This window comes from Nannospalax galili, unplaced genomic scaffold (assembly GCF_000622305.1).
Source record: "Nannospalax galili isolate Female #2095 unplaced genomic scaffold, S.galili_v1.0 scaffold286, whole genome shotgun sequence".
Lineage (NCBI taxonomy): Eukaryota > Metazoa > Chordata > Mammalia > Rodentia > Spalacidae > Nannospalax > Nannospalax galili.
This window is the reverse complement of record NW_008359442.1, coordinates 11438673-11452202: the sequence shown is the minus strand read 5'-3', so window position 1 is coordinate 11452202 and position 13530 is coordinate 11438673. Positions and strand designations below refer to the sequence as shown.

The 13530-nt window shown below is 39.3% G+C and overlaps 1 protein-coding gene across 12 annotated transcripts in view; it reads left to right on the top strand.

Annotated features, from left to right (window-relative positions):
• Positions 1-8390, top strand: part of Socs5 (suppressor of cytokine signaling 5) — a 49258-nt gene extending 40868 nt beyond the window's left edge. For 7 of the 12 annotated variants that reach the window (XM_008823057.3, XM_029558663.1, XM_017795597.2 and 4 more), the window contains one exon: positions 4638-8390. In XM_008823057.3, coding sequence (XP_008821279.1) covers positions 4650-6260 — 1611 coding nt within the window. In that variant the 5' untranslated portion in view covers positions 4638-4649 and the 3' untranslated portion in view covers positions 6261-8390. Of the gene's footprint in view, positions 1-4346; positions 4424-4637 lie in introns of all 12 variants that reach the window. The other 5 variants (XM_029558665.1, XM_029558664.1, XM_029558662.1 and 2 more) reach the window with 2 other exon arrangements.
• The last annotated feature ends 5140 nt before the right edge of the window (positions 8391-13530 follow it).

The window sequence follows — 13530 nt, the reverse complement described above, 5'->3', positions numbered from 1 at the left end:
GCTGGTCATGGATCAGATTTAGCATCTTTTAGCATGTCTCCACCTCTGAACCTCTGCTGTCCTACTCAGTAGAAATAAAAATCTGAACTATAACCCTAACTTAAAGATTTTGATAGCCATATTTAAAAGGTAGAAAGGGGGTATGGTTAATTTTAACTGTGTCACCAATTGTATTCAAACTGTTAACGTTCAGTCTGTGGCACAGCCATAATACTCAGATCAGTGGCTACATAAATCAACAGCACAGCTCTAGGCTAGAGCTGCTCAAAGCCCGGCCCGTGCTGGTGCCAGTTCCCTCAAAAGTAAGGGCAGCAGTAGCTGAAGATGGCAGCGTATCAGCTTCTCCCTGTTGCCTTCCTTCACTCTGAGCAGTCAGGGGTCCTCTACTTTGGATAAAACCAAAGGTTTAGAGCTTGGAGAGATTTTAATGAGAGATTCACTCATAGCTGACATTGGGCTATCTTCTGAAAATAAAGACAAATGCCTTTGAAAAGTAAGGACTAAGTGAAAGTCTGAATATTGAGGGTAAAATTTGATGTTCCCAATTCTGTTTTCCTCAGCATGGCAGTAGAGCATGTGTAACAGGCAGAAGACTGGAGCATTTCTCGCTGGGATAATTGACACCAGAAGGAAGCTTACAGAGACAGACTTCAGGGATCCCTTCATAGAAAAAAACAACTCACTGCTTTCTCACCTCGAAGTGAAGCCCACTGGTTTCCAAACCAAGCCTTGTAGATAGAGCTTCTCCTGCTGGGAAGCATGAGCTCCTGTCTGAATGCAAAACAGAGCTCTAGAGATGAAGGCTGAAAAGGTGCTGAGAACAAATATAGTTTAAAACCTTTAAAAAGGAAGAAAACACCTGGCCATAGTGGGCCTCTGCCTTTAATCCCAGCACTCCAGAGGCAGAGACAGGCAGATCTCTGTGAGATGAAGGTTGCTCTAGTCTACGTATCAAGTTCTAGGCCAGCTGGGGCTACAGGGAAACCCTGTCTCAAAATATTTTTTTATATTTTATTGTGTGTGTCAGAAGAGGTCATCAGATCCCCTAGAAATGTAGTTGCCAACCGTTGTTAACCACCATGTGTGTGCTGGGAATTGAACCTTGGGTCCTCTGCAAGAGCAGCCAGTGCTCTTAACCACTGAGCAGTCTCTCCAATCCCAAAACAAAAAATATTTTTAAAAGGGAAGAAAATAATTTAAAAATTTGTATATTCTAGGCCTGGAGAAGTAGCTCAGTTGGTAGAATGCTTGCATGGGATGCAGGAAGCCTTGAGTTCCATCTCTAGCATCACACAAACTAAGCACTGTAGTGAGTGTCTGTAATGCCAGCACTTGGGACATGGTAGCAAGAGGATCTGCGTGATATTTGAGATCATCCTCAGCTACATAGTGAGTTTGAGGCCAGCTTTGGGCTACATAAGACCCTGTCTCAAAAAAAAAAAAAAAGTTTATGTCTGCAGTGAAATGAGTTTTTACATCTGAGAAGCTATAAAGTTTGTTGCTTTTAAAGAATTGTGCATTGAGCAAATAAAATGGTCTTAGAAATTAAAAACTGATAGGAAAAATTATTCTTACAATAGAAGTATTGGAAACTGAAGCTTAGTCTGTCCGTATAAAAGGAAACGAAATGGGAAATTAAAAGAAGGCAGCAAATTCAAGGGGATTTAGTGTCTGTTGAAAACGAAAGTAGGAGGGCAGAGGGCATCAGCAGGGCATAGCACTGAATGGAGAAAGGCCTGACTGGGGAGAGAAGCAATTATTTTATTTCTTTCTTCAGAAAATAAACATAGGTCACATACAGAAGACTGGAAATTGGTATGGTATTAAGAGTTTTCAGCAGATATACTTGAAGCTAGAAAATAGTGGGGTGATGCCCTCAAACTTGTCAGGATAAATTATTTCTAACTCAGGAATTTTTCTTTTCTGAAAGAATAAAAACAAGGATGAAATAGAACATTTTCATAACAAGAAAAAGAAATTGCTAGAATAATGTAAAGGGAAGTTGTAGGATTGGGTAGGCATTGTTGGTCTTTATTGAGTCATTCTGCAGTTCTTTTGAAAGCATTTGAGGAAAGTGCAACAGATTCCTGAGAAAACCAAGTTAACAAAAAAGACAACTGTAGGAAAAACATGATTGTATAAGAAAGGGAAATGGCTTACCTCAGGGGACAGTATTCACATGGTTAGAGTGAAAAGAACAGATGCTGCTTTAACCAGGAAATACATTTTATCTGTTTTGTGGAGGAAGGTCTAAAACATTGAAAACCATTATCTTCATATTACGAAGCTAGCAGATAATGTCTAAAATTCAAAGACCAATGAGTAGTATGAACATCCTATCTAGAAATAGCAAGAAAAAGTACCAACAGAAATGGTTAAGAATTTAAAGTAATGTTCTTGAATCCCTGGGAAGGAGCATCAAAGATGGAAGGGTATGGCTAATGGTGCTGTTTCTTAGTTAAAAGCCTTTTAGAGCAGGGTGTTTGTGCCTATAGTCCTAATGCTCTGAAACAGGAGGATTGCCACAAGTTCAAGGCCAGCATGGGCTACAGAGAGAGAGACCCTGTCTCTAAACAAACAGAAAATAAGCCTTCTAACAGAATTTGAACTTAAAACTATAAATATGAATCAGAGAGAGCTTTTTAAATTCTTAAAGAAATGAGAAGAAACTAGGCTGGAAAGGGGGCTGAGATATTGGAAGAGTAAATCTACAAGGATAATAGAACTCCCAAGAATGTGACTAGAATTAGGCAGTAGGTAACAAGACTTGTGAGCAGAGAACTGAAATCTTAATTTAACAAGAAGATTGAGTGATAACAAGACTCATGAAGCCCAACTGGTGTGCCTTGGAGTTTATGAATTCTGTCTAGTAGATTTTACTAAAACATATACTCACTTTCATGTGAACGTCCTATAGACTGAACATGTGCTTCTAATAAAGATTGTCATTTGAAAGTACCTTTCCATCAGATGTGCGTGTTCTACATTGGCACCATCATTAGATGAAGAGCATTGTTAGTCCAGGAACCTGTTTTATAAGAAATTAACAGAAGATATATAATTCATTTTAAGAAATGAGTATTCTATTGTTTTAGCTCTAAAAAAATACAAGTATTGTGCTGGCAAGATGGCTCAGCAGATACAGGTGCTTGTCACACATCTGACAACCTGAGTTCAATCCTCAGAACCCATGATGAAACTGACTCCCCAAAGCCTTCCTCTTGATTTCTATACATGTGCAGTGACACATATGTGCCATCCACAAACATGATCCATATTATACACACAATAATAATAATTTTTAACATTTATGATAAAGAGAACATTATGGACACATCAGCATTGGTAACAAAACATACTAAAGTCGGTCTCCAGCTCATGCTGAATTGTGAAGAATGGTGCTTAGCCAGGGGATAAAGCTGGAAAAATTTTAAAGTGCTGTGTTTATTAAATGACAAAACAGATACCTTTTAGTAAAAGTTCTCTGCTGTAGTACAACAAACAACTGAATTTCAGGTTTACGTTTCTGCATTTCTTCTGACAGCTTTCTCACTACTAAGTGAGATAGTGCCTATTGTAGTCTTTAAAGTGCTTTTTTGTGCTGTAAACAGCTCTAGATTTTTTTTAGGGAACAAGAATAAAGATAGAAGATCCCACTTTCTGCCTTTGTTTTGCTAATTACTACAGTATCACATTTTTACTTTCAAACATTGGCAATAGGGAAGCTTAAAGACACCCTTGCCTTTAAACCTAAGGCATTATGCTCTCCTGCTATTGCTCCTTCAATTCAAACTCCCTCTGCAGAATCCTGAATCAAATTTGTTGAGGGAGGGGAAAGAAGGCTTTAAGTGATAACCTATTACTTTTAGAACGTTGAGGAAGGAGTTGGTAAGTGATACAGTGGGGAGGTTACTATTTACAGTTTTGAACTAAGTTTAAATGATTACACAAAAGTGGCTTGATTATTAGAACTTTAATTCTTTAATATTTTAAAATTGAGAGAGAGAGAGAACCCATGCCTATGCCCCATAACATTAGTTTGGAGGTCAGAGACTTGCAGAAGTCAGTGCTTTCCTTTCACAGTGTGGGTCCCAGGTATCAAACTCAGGTCATCAGTCTTAGCACAAGCACCTTTACCCACTGATCCATCTTGCCAATCCTAATTATTATAGCTTTTAAAAAGTTGAATATAGTGTATAACGTAGTTTTCTTTTTAAATACTTGAGGCAGTATTTCAATTACTGAATCAGTGTGATAATGAAATTTGGTATTGCTTAGGAAAAAGAAACCAGAATTTGAAATGGCTTATTTCCTTTCAGTTAACTTCTCTGTGTTCTTTCTGAAAGGAAATAGGAAGTAAGAACTGCCATACTAGTAGCACTGGAGGACTCCCAGCTTCCCTTCCCCGTTGTGTGCCTCCCAGGTGTGTGCCCCTTGTGCAGTGTCAGTTGCATCCAGGTCTTTGCTGTTGGATCTCCTTCTGGGAAGGGAAGAGACTTAACTGTCTTCCCCAGCATCACCTCCCACTCTGATTAATTTGTTTTTCTCCTTTTTCTGCTTTCCTTTTTTTTTTTTTTTTTTTTTTTTTTTTTTTTTTCCTTTTTTTTTTTTTTTTTTTTTTTTTTTTTTTTTTTTAGATCTTATAATCAATGGATAAAGTGGGGAAAATGTGGAATAACTTCAAATACAGGTGCCAGAATCTCTTCAGTCATGAGGGAGGAAACCACAGTGACAATGTGGACATGAACTCCAACAGATGTTTGTCTGTCAAAGAGAAAAGCATCAGTCTGGGAGAGTCCTCTCCTCAGCAACAGAGTAGTCCCTTAAGAGAAAATGTTGCCTTACACCTGGGACTCAGCCCTTCAAAGAGTTTTTCAAGAAGAAACCAAAATTGTGCCACTGAAATCCCTCAGATTGTTGAAATAAGCATTGAGAAGGACAGTGACTCGGGTATCGCCCCAGGTGCAAGGCTTGGACGGAGAGATTCCTATTCTCGACATGCCCCTTGGGGAGGGAAGAAGAAACATTCCTGTTCCACAAAGACCCAAAGTTCACTGGATACTGAGAAAAAGTTTGGTCGAACTCGAAGTGGACTTCAGAGACGAGAACGGCGCTATGGAGTCAGCTCTGTGCACGACATGGACAGCGTATCCAGCAGGACCGTCGGGAGCCGCTCTCTGAGGCAGAGGCTGCAGGACACAGTGGGCTTGTGTTTCCCGGTGAGAACATACAGCAAGCAGTCAAAGCCCCTTTTTTCCAACAAAAGAAAAATACATCTTTCTGAATTAATGCTGGAGAAATGCCCCTTTCCTGCTGGCTCAGATTTAGCCCAAAAATGGCATTTGATTAAACAGCATACGGCTCCTGTGAGCCCACACTCAACATTTTTTGATACATTTGATCCATCATTGGTATCTACAGAAGATGAAGAAGATAGGCTTCGAGAGAGGAGGCGGCTTAGTATCGAGGAAGGGGTGGATCCCCCTCCCAATGCACAAATACATACATTTGAAGCTACTGCACAGGTTAATCCATTATATAAACTGGGCCCAAAGTTAGCCCCTGGAATGACCGAAATAAGTGGGGACAGTTCTGCAGTTCCACAAACGAATTGTGACTCAGAAGAAGATACAACCACCCTGTGTCTACAGTCACGGAGGCAGAAGCAGCGCCAGGTGTCTGGAGACAGCCACGCGCACATCAGCAGACAGGGAGCTTGGAAAGTCCATACGCAGATCGATTACATACACTGCCTTGTGCCCGACTTGCTTCAAATCACTGGGAACCCCTGTTACTGGGGCGTGATGGACCGTTATGAAGCGGAAGCCCTTCTCGAAGGGAAGCCTGAAGGCACATTTTTGCTCAGGGACTCTGCACAGGAGGACTACCTCTTCTCTGTGAGCTTCCGGCGCTACAACAGATCCCTGCATGCCCGAATCGAACAGTGGAACCACAACTTCAGTTTCGATGCCCACGACCCGTGTGTGTTTCACTCCTCCACTGTCACTGGACTTCTAGAGCATTATAAAGATCCCAGTTCTTGCATGTTTTTTGAACCGTTGCTTACTATATCACTGAACAGGACTTTTCCTTTCAGCCTACAGTATATCTGCCGCGCAGTGATCTGCAGGTGCACTACGTATGATGGAATTGATGGGCTCCCTCTCCCATCAATGTTACAGGATTTTTTAAAAGAGTATCATTATAAACAAAAAGTTAGAGTTCGCTGGTTAGAGCGAGAACCAGTCAAGGCAAAGTAAACTCCTTTCCACAGAGGGCATCACTCCCCAGGTCTGCTTTCATGTGCATCAGACAGTACACCCAGAGGAAGTAGAGTTGGGTGCTGGGATTTTCACCCAGAATGTGATCTTAGTTATTAGCCTCTGTCTGATGCGATCTGCTGTTACCTACTCAGACAAACATGGTGCCTATTGCAACAACAGGATTGAGCTGCAGGTGTTCAGTAAGGCCTTGAAAACATTGGCCAGTTTAGCTAACAGTTCAGTTTTTAGTGGCTGTAGCAAGTGCCGGGCAACTCTGGGGAGTTTGCTATGAAGAAGTCTATTTCTTATTGAAGAACAAATTATTAATATTGGATGAGTGTTTCAACAATGTGACTAATGTTTGAAATTATTTTTTCTAAGAATTTTTCTATAACCTTCCAAAAGTAGTGATGTTTGTAGTTACCATAAGCCAAGCTTTGAAAGTCCAAAATAAGTAAATAAAAGACTGCCTTCCTTTTAGAAAAAAAAAAAAAAAAAAATGCAGTTTTTCTGGCCACAAGGGCATAGTGCAGTGCACTTAAGTGTCACAGTGTGTAGTTTCCTTTTCTCTTCAGAAAAAATGTACTCTTAAGCAAACCAAGTTTTCTAAGATAGTTCTTAAATTTACAGACTTACAAAGTTAGTAGAATTTTATTTAAAAGCTCTCAGTATTAATTTTTTAATGAGTGCTTTAACTTAAAGCAGGCATTTGGCAGAGCTGCTGCAATTGTAATTCACGTGATTTTTTTTTTTCTAAGTTGACATGCAGTCTAAACATTTCTTTGAAGTTGGATCTTTTCCTATGCCCATGAGTTTGTGAACGGTGAGGAAAATTAGACTAGAAGATGCCCAGACACGTCAGATGATAGTAACTCCAATGGTTCCTGATGTTGAGATTGTTAAACTATAAATAATCATTTGGATGGCAGTATTTATCTCTTTGTTGTAAGAACTCATAGCTGAATTACTTAAGTACAATTTATAGAATTTCATTTCAGTTAATTCTTAATGGAAAAACCTGAAACCTGAATTTCAGATTTAAAAGGTACTGTACAACCATAATATCTGTAAATAACTTTACTTGGCACCTTTTCGTCACTTAGAATAGTATGTAATACAACTTGAGTGAGCGCTTTGGGAAGTATTATCAAGTTCTAGTGTTTGCTTCTTAGTATTGAACTGAGTTTTCAGTTCTGTCCTAGACAGTTTGCACTACAGTAGCCAAATCCATTCTCGTGTGTCTCTTACTGTGCTCTGTAACCACTGGTGAGTGCTCCTTGGTTTCCAGACCAGCTGCTACAGAGAGTTTCTTTATATCCCTATGGCTATTGCCAAGGCTACAGAAAAGAAAAGCTATATTTGTATGCAACACTAACCTTTGACTGCTAATGTATGTTTCTGCTTGCTGTGCCTTGTTACGGCTGCTTTTTTTGTGCTAATAAAGTATGTTTGGTGTTCTTGTATATCTGCTGTTTTATACATTTGCAACAATTTCTCTTGTACATGGAATGGTTTGGGGTTTTTTAAATAAGCATTACCTGACAACTTACTATATAGTTAATGCAGATTCACCTACAGTCTAATACTGATCTGTCAGAATAAGCTAAATCTAAATTTCATGCTCTACAGCTTTCTAGTCCTAATCACATACTGTGTAACTATAATTACTGCAAATTACTGTACAGTTTAGATTACAACAGAAAACTTGCAGAGAAATGGAAACCCTTTTGATTTCTCTGCTTGCTAGTGAAAGACCAAAACTCAGTGACGTAGTAGATGAACATTATAGCATCCAGCTGCATCAGAACAGGTTAAAGTCTTGTGTACTAGTGATACATCAACACCACTTCGTGGTTTGGGGACCATTTTAATTGATAATAAATGCCCAAAATGTGGACCTTTAACCAAAGACTTGTCCATTTTAATGCAAAATGGGGATTGAAGGAACTTAGAATTTCTGTTATTTGTAGTAGTCATCCCTGAGGAACATATACCAAAGTGTTTGAGAACTTCATCCAAACCTACTTTGAAAGCATAATGTGCAATTAAGTTTAACGTTATGACATAATTATATTGAATATTCATTGGGTCTTTTTTCTTGAGCTTATAATGTACCTGGAAAATAAACCTCTTGAGGACAAAAAAGTCCATAGTGAGTACTGGAAGAGGACTGCATATGCTCGAGTGATGGTTTGAAGAGGCAACTTGAAACTCCGAGAAAGCACTCGATGTTTTTATATGCTTGTAGCAAATTGATGTTCTCACTATAGTTTTATAGAAAGTATTAATGCTTTTATGTATTTCAGAACTTTTCCTGTGTTATATGCAAATTGTTTTAAATGTGTAACTGTTGAGTTTATGTAAGCATGTGTACACTTCGCTAAAACCACTTATGTTTCAGTTTGTGTACAATATTAATATGCAACTTTTGGGTTAAATTTTTGTTAAACTATTAGTGGCTTACATTTAAAAAAGAAAAATCACCAGCATGAAAGTGCACCTAAGTCTCTATTCACTGTGTATTTTTCTGGATCCCATTGTAGCCTGTCAACTAAATTTGTGTTTTTATGACTTTTTTTGAGATTCATTTTATTACGAACCAAGAAATTCTTTAGAAGTTGAGCACGTTTTCACCTGAAATTCCATATTACATTTTCATACCTTAAGATGCTTTGATTCATTCCATTCTCAGTCTTTCTCTTTTTTCTTTTCTACACACAGTTTTCCTCCCCTTCCTCTCTCCAAGTCCATCACTCCTTGTCCATATCTACATTTAAACGCATGCTTATACATTTGTGGTGGTAATTTAAACCGCAACATTGCCGTCTGATTTACTTTTATTTTTATTTTTTGGTCTTTTTGAGACAGGGTCTCCCTGTAGCCCCAGCTGGCCTGGAACTCACAGAGATCTGCCTGCTTCTGCTTCCTGAGTGCTGGGACTCAAGGTGTGTGCCACCATGCCCAGCCTAAACAGCATACATTTACATCGTTTAGCTGCCTTATTCTATAGCTACTACCTAAGGAGTGTTCTCGTAACATTCAGATTTTATTGTATACTCCTAAAGTTTAGTCTTGGCACTGCAGTCTTGTCTGTAATTCAGTCACTTTACAGAGAGTTTATCAGCATTTTCTTTTCTTACTGAACAGTAAAAGAATTTTTTCCCAAGAAATAGCTTGCTTTAAATACAACTAACAGTCATAATTAAATTTATATTTCTTAGATAAAATATTGAGCCCAAATCATTCTCTACAAAGCAATCTGTCTTAAGTTCTTTCACAAGGTTTACATGGATTTATAAAGGCTACAACCATGAAAAGTAATAACTTGAATTCCAACCTTTTTGACAAAATCCAGAGTTTACAGACTTTTATTTAACTTTTTGGTTTGGTTACTGCTCATTCTTCTCCAAAGCTTCCTGTGCGTACTCATCACTGATCCGCTGATTTGTACTTACACTAGCCCTGGACCTTAGTTTTATAGCAAATAAAAGAACAAAAAACTTGCTTTTGGGTAGAGGCTAAGCCTGTGAGAATTCTAAGACTCAGAAGCAAACTCCTGAGGATGCTCACATAGGGCGGATCACACTGGTTTGTTCACTTCTACCTCAATATATGCCATTTGACTCAGAAAACACGATAAAAATGTGCACCTGTACAGGGCTGACTTAAGCAGAAGAGAAGAGAAAGTTTCCATGGGGAAATTTGTCTGAGGGACCTGCCAGTGTTAGAGGCGCGGGTTTTTCACCTTATGACAGCTGCCGGAAAACAGACTTTCTAAGTGGTATGTTCCAAGGAGACAAAAGGGATTTTTAGGGGAGGCAATTGGTTGTTGTGGGGCAGGGTGGAAGATTTACCATTGCACAGTTTGGATGAGTTGGGGCAATTGTTTCAAGCCTGGGAATTTGGATTACATACTTAGGACTTCAGCCATTAGGTGTTCGCTGAAGGCCTTGTGTCGGTCACTAATGGATGTACATCAGGATACAAAACAAAGCTACCACCTTCTGAGCTTACTACATTCTAACAAGACAGCAATGAAATACAAACAGAATTTCAGAAACCAGAAGAAATGAGGCATAATGTGTTTGAGAAGAAAAGTATTTTATAGAATCATTGGGGAATAATCCCAAATGATGAAAAACCACCAAGATTAAAAAAAAAAAAAATTCTAGATGAAGAGAAAGCCCAAATTTCCGAAGCAGGACTGAGTTTATATGCTGAGAAAGCACCGGTGAGTTGGTGGGAAAGCAGGAAGTGGTGAATTTTGAGGTTGGTGAAATCCTTGTAGAGCTATGCACCCATAGAATAGGAAGAAATTTAGATTTTTCTCCTGCATTTGGTGGGAAGCCATTGGGTTTCTGTTTTTGTTTTTTAAATGTGTGTCTTGGCCACATGTATATAAGTGCATCCATGTGTGCAATGCCCACAGAGGCCAGAAGAAGGCTTCAGATCACCGGAAACTGGAGTTATGGATGGTTGTTAACGGCCATGTGGGTGCTGGGAACCAAACCCCAGTCTTCTGCAAGAGCAGCCAGTCCTCTTAATCTCCGAGCCATCTCTCCAACCCCGTTGGAGGGTTTGAATAAGGGAGTGGTCTGCTGTCCTTTCCTTTGGTGGATGGAGAATTGGTGGTAGTGAGATAAGATGAGGAAGAATTACTGTCAATCTAGGGAGTGTGGGAGTTTGGACGGGTGGTCATGGCAAGAAATCAGGTTCACAGTGTATTTTGGTTGCAAATCTCACAGAATTTGGTGATGATGTACAAAAGAAGGAAAGGATGTGGTGGATTCCTCCGAGTTCAAGGCCATCCAGGATACATAACAAGTCAGCAGACAAGCTGCCTCAAAAAGATGACCCAGGGTTTTGAAACCATGCATAGTGATAACTTTAGCTGAGATTTAGAACAGGAACAATTTGGACACCAAATCGGGTCCTGTCTTGGGTATGAGGTATGTTGAGATTACTGCTATCCCAACAGAGACTTTTGAATACATAACCAGGCAGTTGGATCATGAATGTACTTTAGGGAAGAATATAAAATATAGGAGACAGCACCTAAGAGCATAGGATGGGGTGCAACAGGCGTTTCCCATGGGATTAAGTGTTTCTCTGAGAGAATTATGGAAACATTTCATTTGTCAATATAAGTTTTTCCATAAAGCCACACACTTTCAATAGAGGCCTTTCCTATCAAAAAATTTAGAATACTGAAGTCAAACCTTGCATTGAATTTTGACTGTCCATGTTAGATTTTCTTATGTATCTCTTTTCAGCATGAATTTTTATAGGATAAATATAAGCTAATATAATATGTAGGAAAGACTGAGGATTATGAGTACCCTTTCCAAGCCTACCTCTCCCGATGCTTATTTTATAATCATTGAAGTAACTAAGATTACCATTGGTTATATTTCCTTCCACTACTTTCCTATGCATTTTTAATGGTTAAAAACGCTAATGGTTAAAAAGCTAAATTTAATAAAATGCACAGTTATATAATAAACACAGGGCGGAACAATCTTAAGCCTTGAATTAGCTTTAAGAATTCGTAGTATACTCAGTCACACTTCAAATCAGGCTCTCACCTGAGTCCTAGGTCTTCTTAGGTCATGAGTAAGCCATTCAATTATGTAAATGTAGCATGGGTATGGAAGAGTCTTTAGAAATGATGGCAGATGCCAGGTGTGGTGGCACACACCTTTAATCCCAGCACTCGGGAGGCAGAGGGTCAGGTGGAGCTCTGTGAGTTCAAAACCAGCTGATTTCATAGTGAGTTGCAGGCCAGCTGGGGCTACAGGGAGACCCTGTCTCAAAAGACCAAAAAATAAAAAATAATTTTTTAAAAAAGAGAAAGAAATGATGTTAGATAAGGAATGTTACCTCACTACATTTATAAACTGGTAAGGCACAGACAAATGTATAAACAATGGTGAGAACTGTGAAAATGCATGAAGCAAAAAGATTACAAACTGAACATGTGTAACAGGAAAAAAGTGGCCCTCGTAGAGTTAAGTGTGACTTGGAAAACCTGATTTTCCTTTACTCTAAAGCCTTAGAAATGAGGCAGGGTGGAGAGAGGGGAGGGAGGAAGAGAGATATCCATCTCTGAACTAGGTTCTGAAGCAAGGAAAATTAGAAGAGCAGCAGCTATAAGAAACTGCAACCAGGAGAGGATGGGGCCAGAGGGCCTGTGCAATCCACCTATATCAGACCAATGCCAGGATTAAGCTAATTTCAGAGAAGGTGCAAAAGAAAGCGGTCTTTAATAAGGAAAAACAAGCAATTTGCTGGCCTAGAAGATTTTTAGCTAAATCTAGTTTCCCTAAATTCAAGCAAATCATAAGAAAACCCACCAGTATCTCTCCTTTACTGTAAATAACATCCTATCTGTTTTAAGTAAAACTCAAAACCGGGCTGGGAAGCTGGCTCAGTTGAGAAAGTGCTTGCCCTATATGCATGAGTAGCTGAGTTTAGATACCCCTGCACCCACATAAAAAATCAGGCATGGGGGCATCTCCTGCAATCCCAGTGCTGAGGTGGGACTTGCTAACCAGCCAGCCTAGCAGAATCCATGAGCTCTGGGTTAGGGAGAGACCCTGTCAAAAAAGAAGGTGGAGAGCCATTAAGGAAGACATCCAGTGTAGACTTCTTGCCTCTACAAGCACCTGCACACACATGCTCACCCACACTACACACAAAAGAAGTTCCAGGTCATCATCTGATACATAACCAGTTCAAGGCCAGCCTGGAATACATGAGTCTCTGCTTCAAACCTCCTCTTTGACACACACCCCCAAAAATACATACAAATAGTCTATTTTAAACAAACCAAGGATAATGTCTTTTTTTCTTTTTAGGCCTTTTTGAGACAGGGTCTCCCCAGCTAGCCTGGAACTCACTATGTAAACCAGGCTGGCCTTGAACTCACAGAGATCTGCCTGCCTCTGCCTCCCAAGTGCTGGGATTAAAGGCATGCACCACCACGCCCAGCATGGATAATGTCTTTTTAAGCCCATTTTAAATGCAAAGGATTGTATTAAATCAAAACGGGAAATTTTCATTACTCCCTGTCATGCTTACATAGAGAAAAAAAAAAAAGAAAAGGAAAGAAAGAAAACTTAGGTTCAAATCCAAAGCAACATAAAAAATAAAAATAAAAAAAAAATCTGATACTGCGCCCCAAATGCTAATGGTTGATGTGGTTTTGCTCACTTCTCAATTTTAATAAATGTGAAGACTGAATTCTTGTTGCTTCCTGATCAGTATT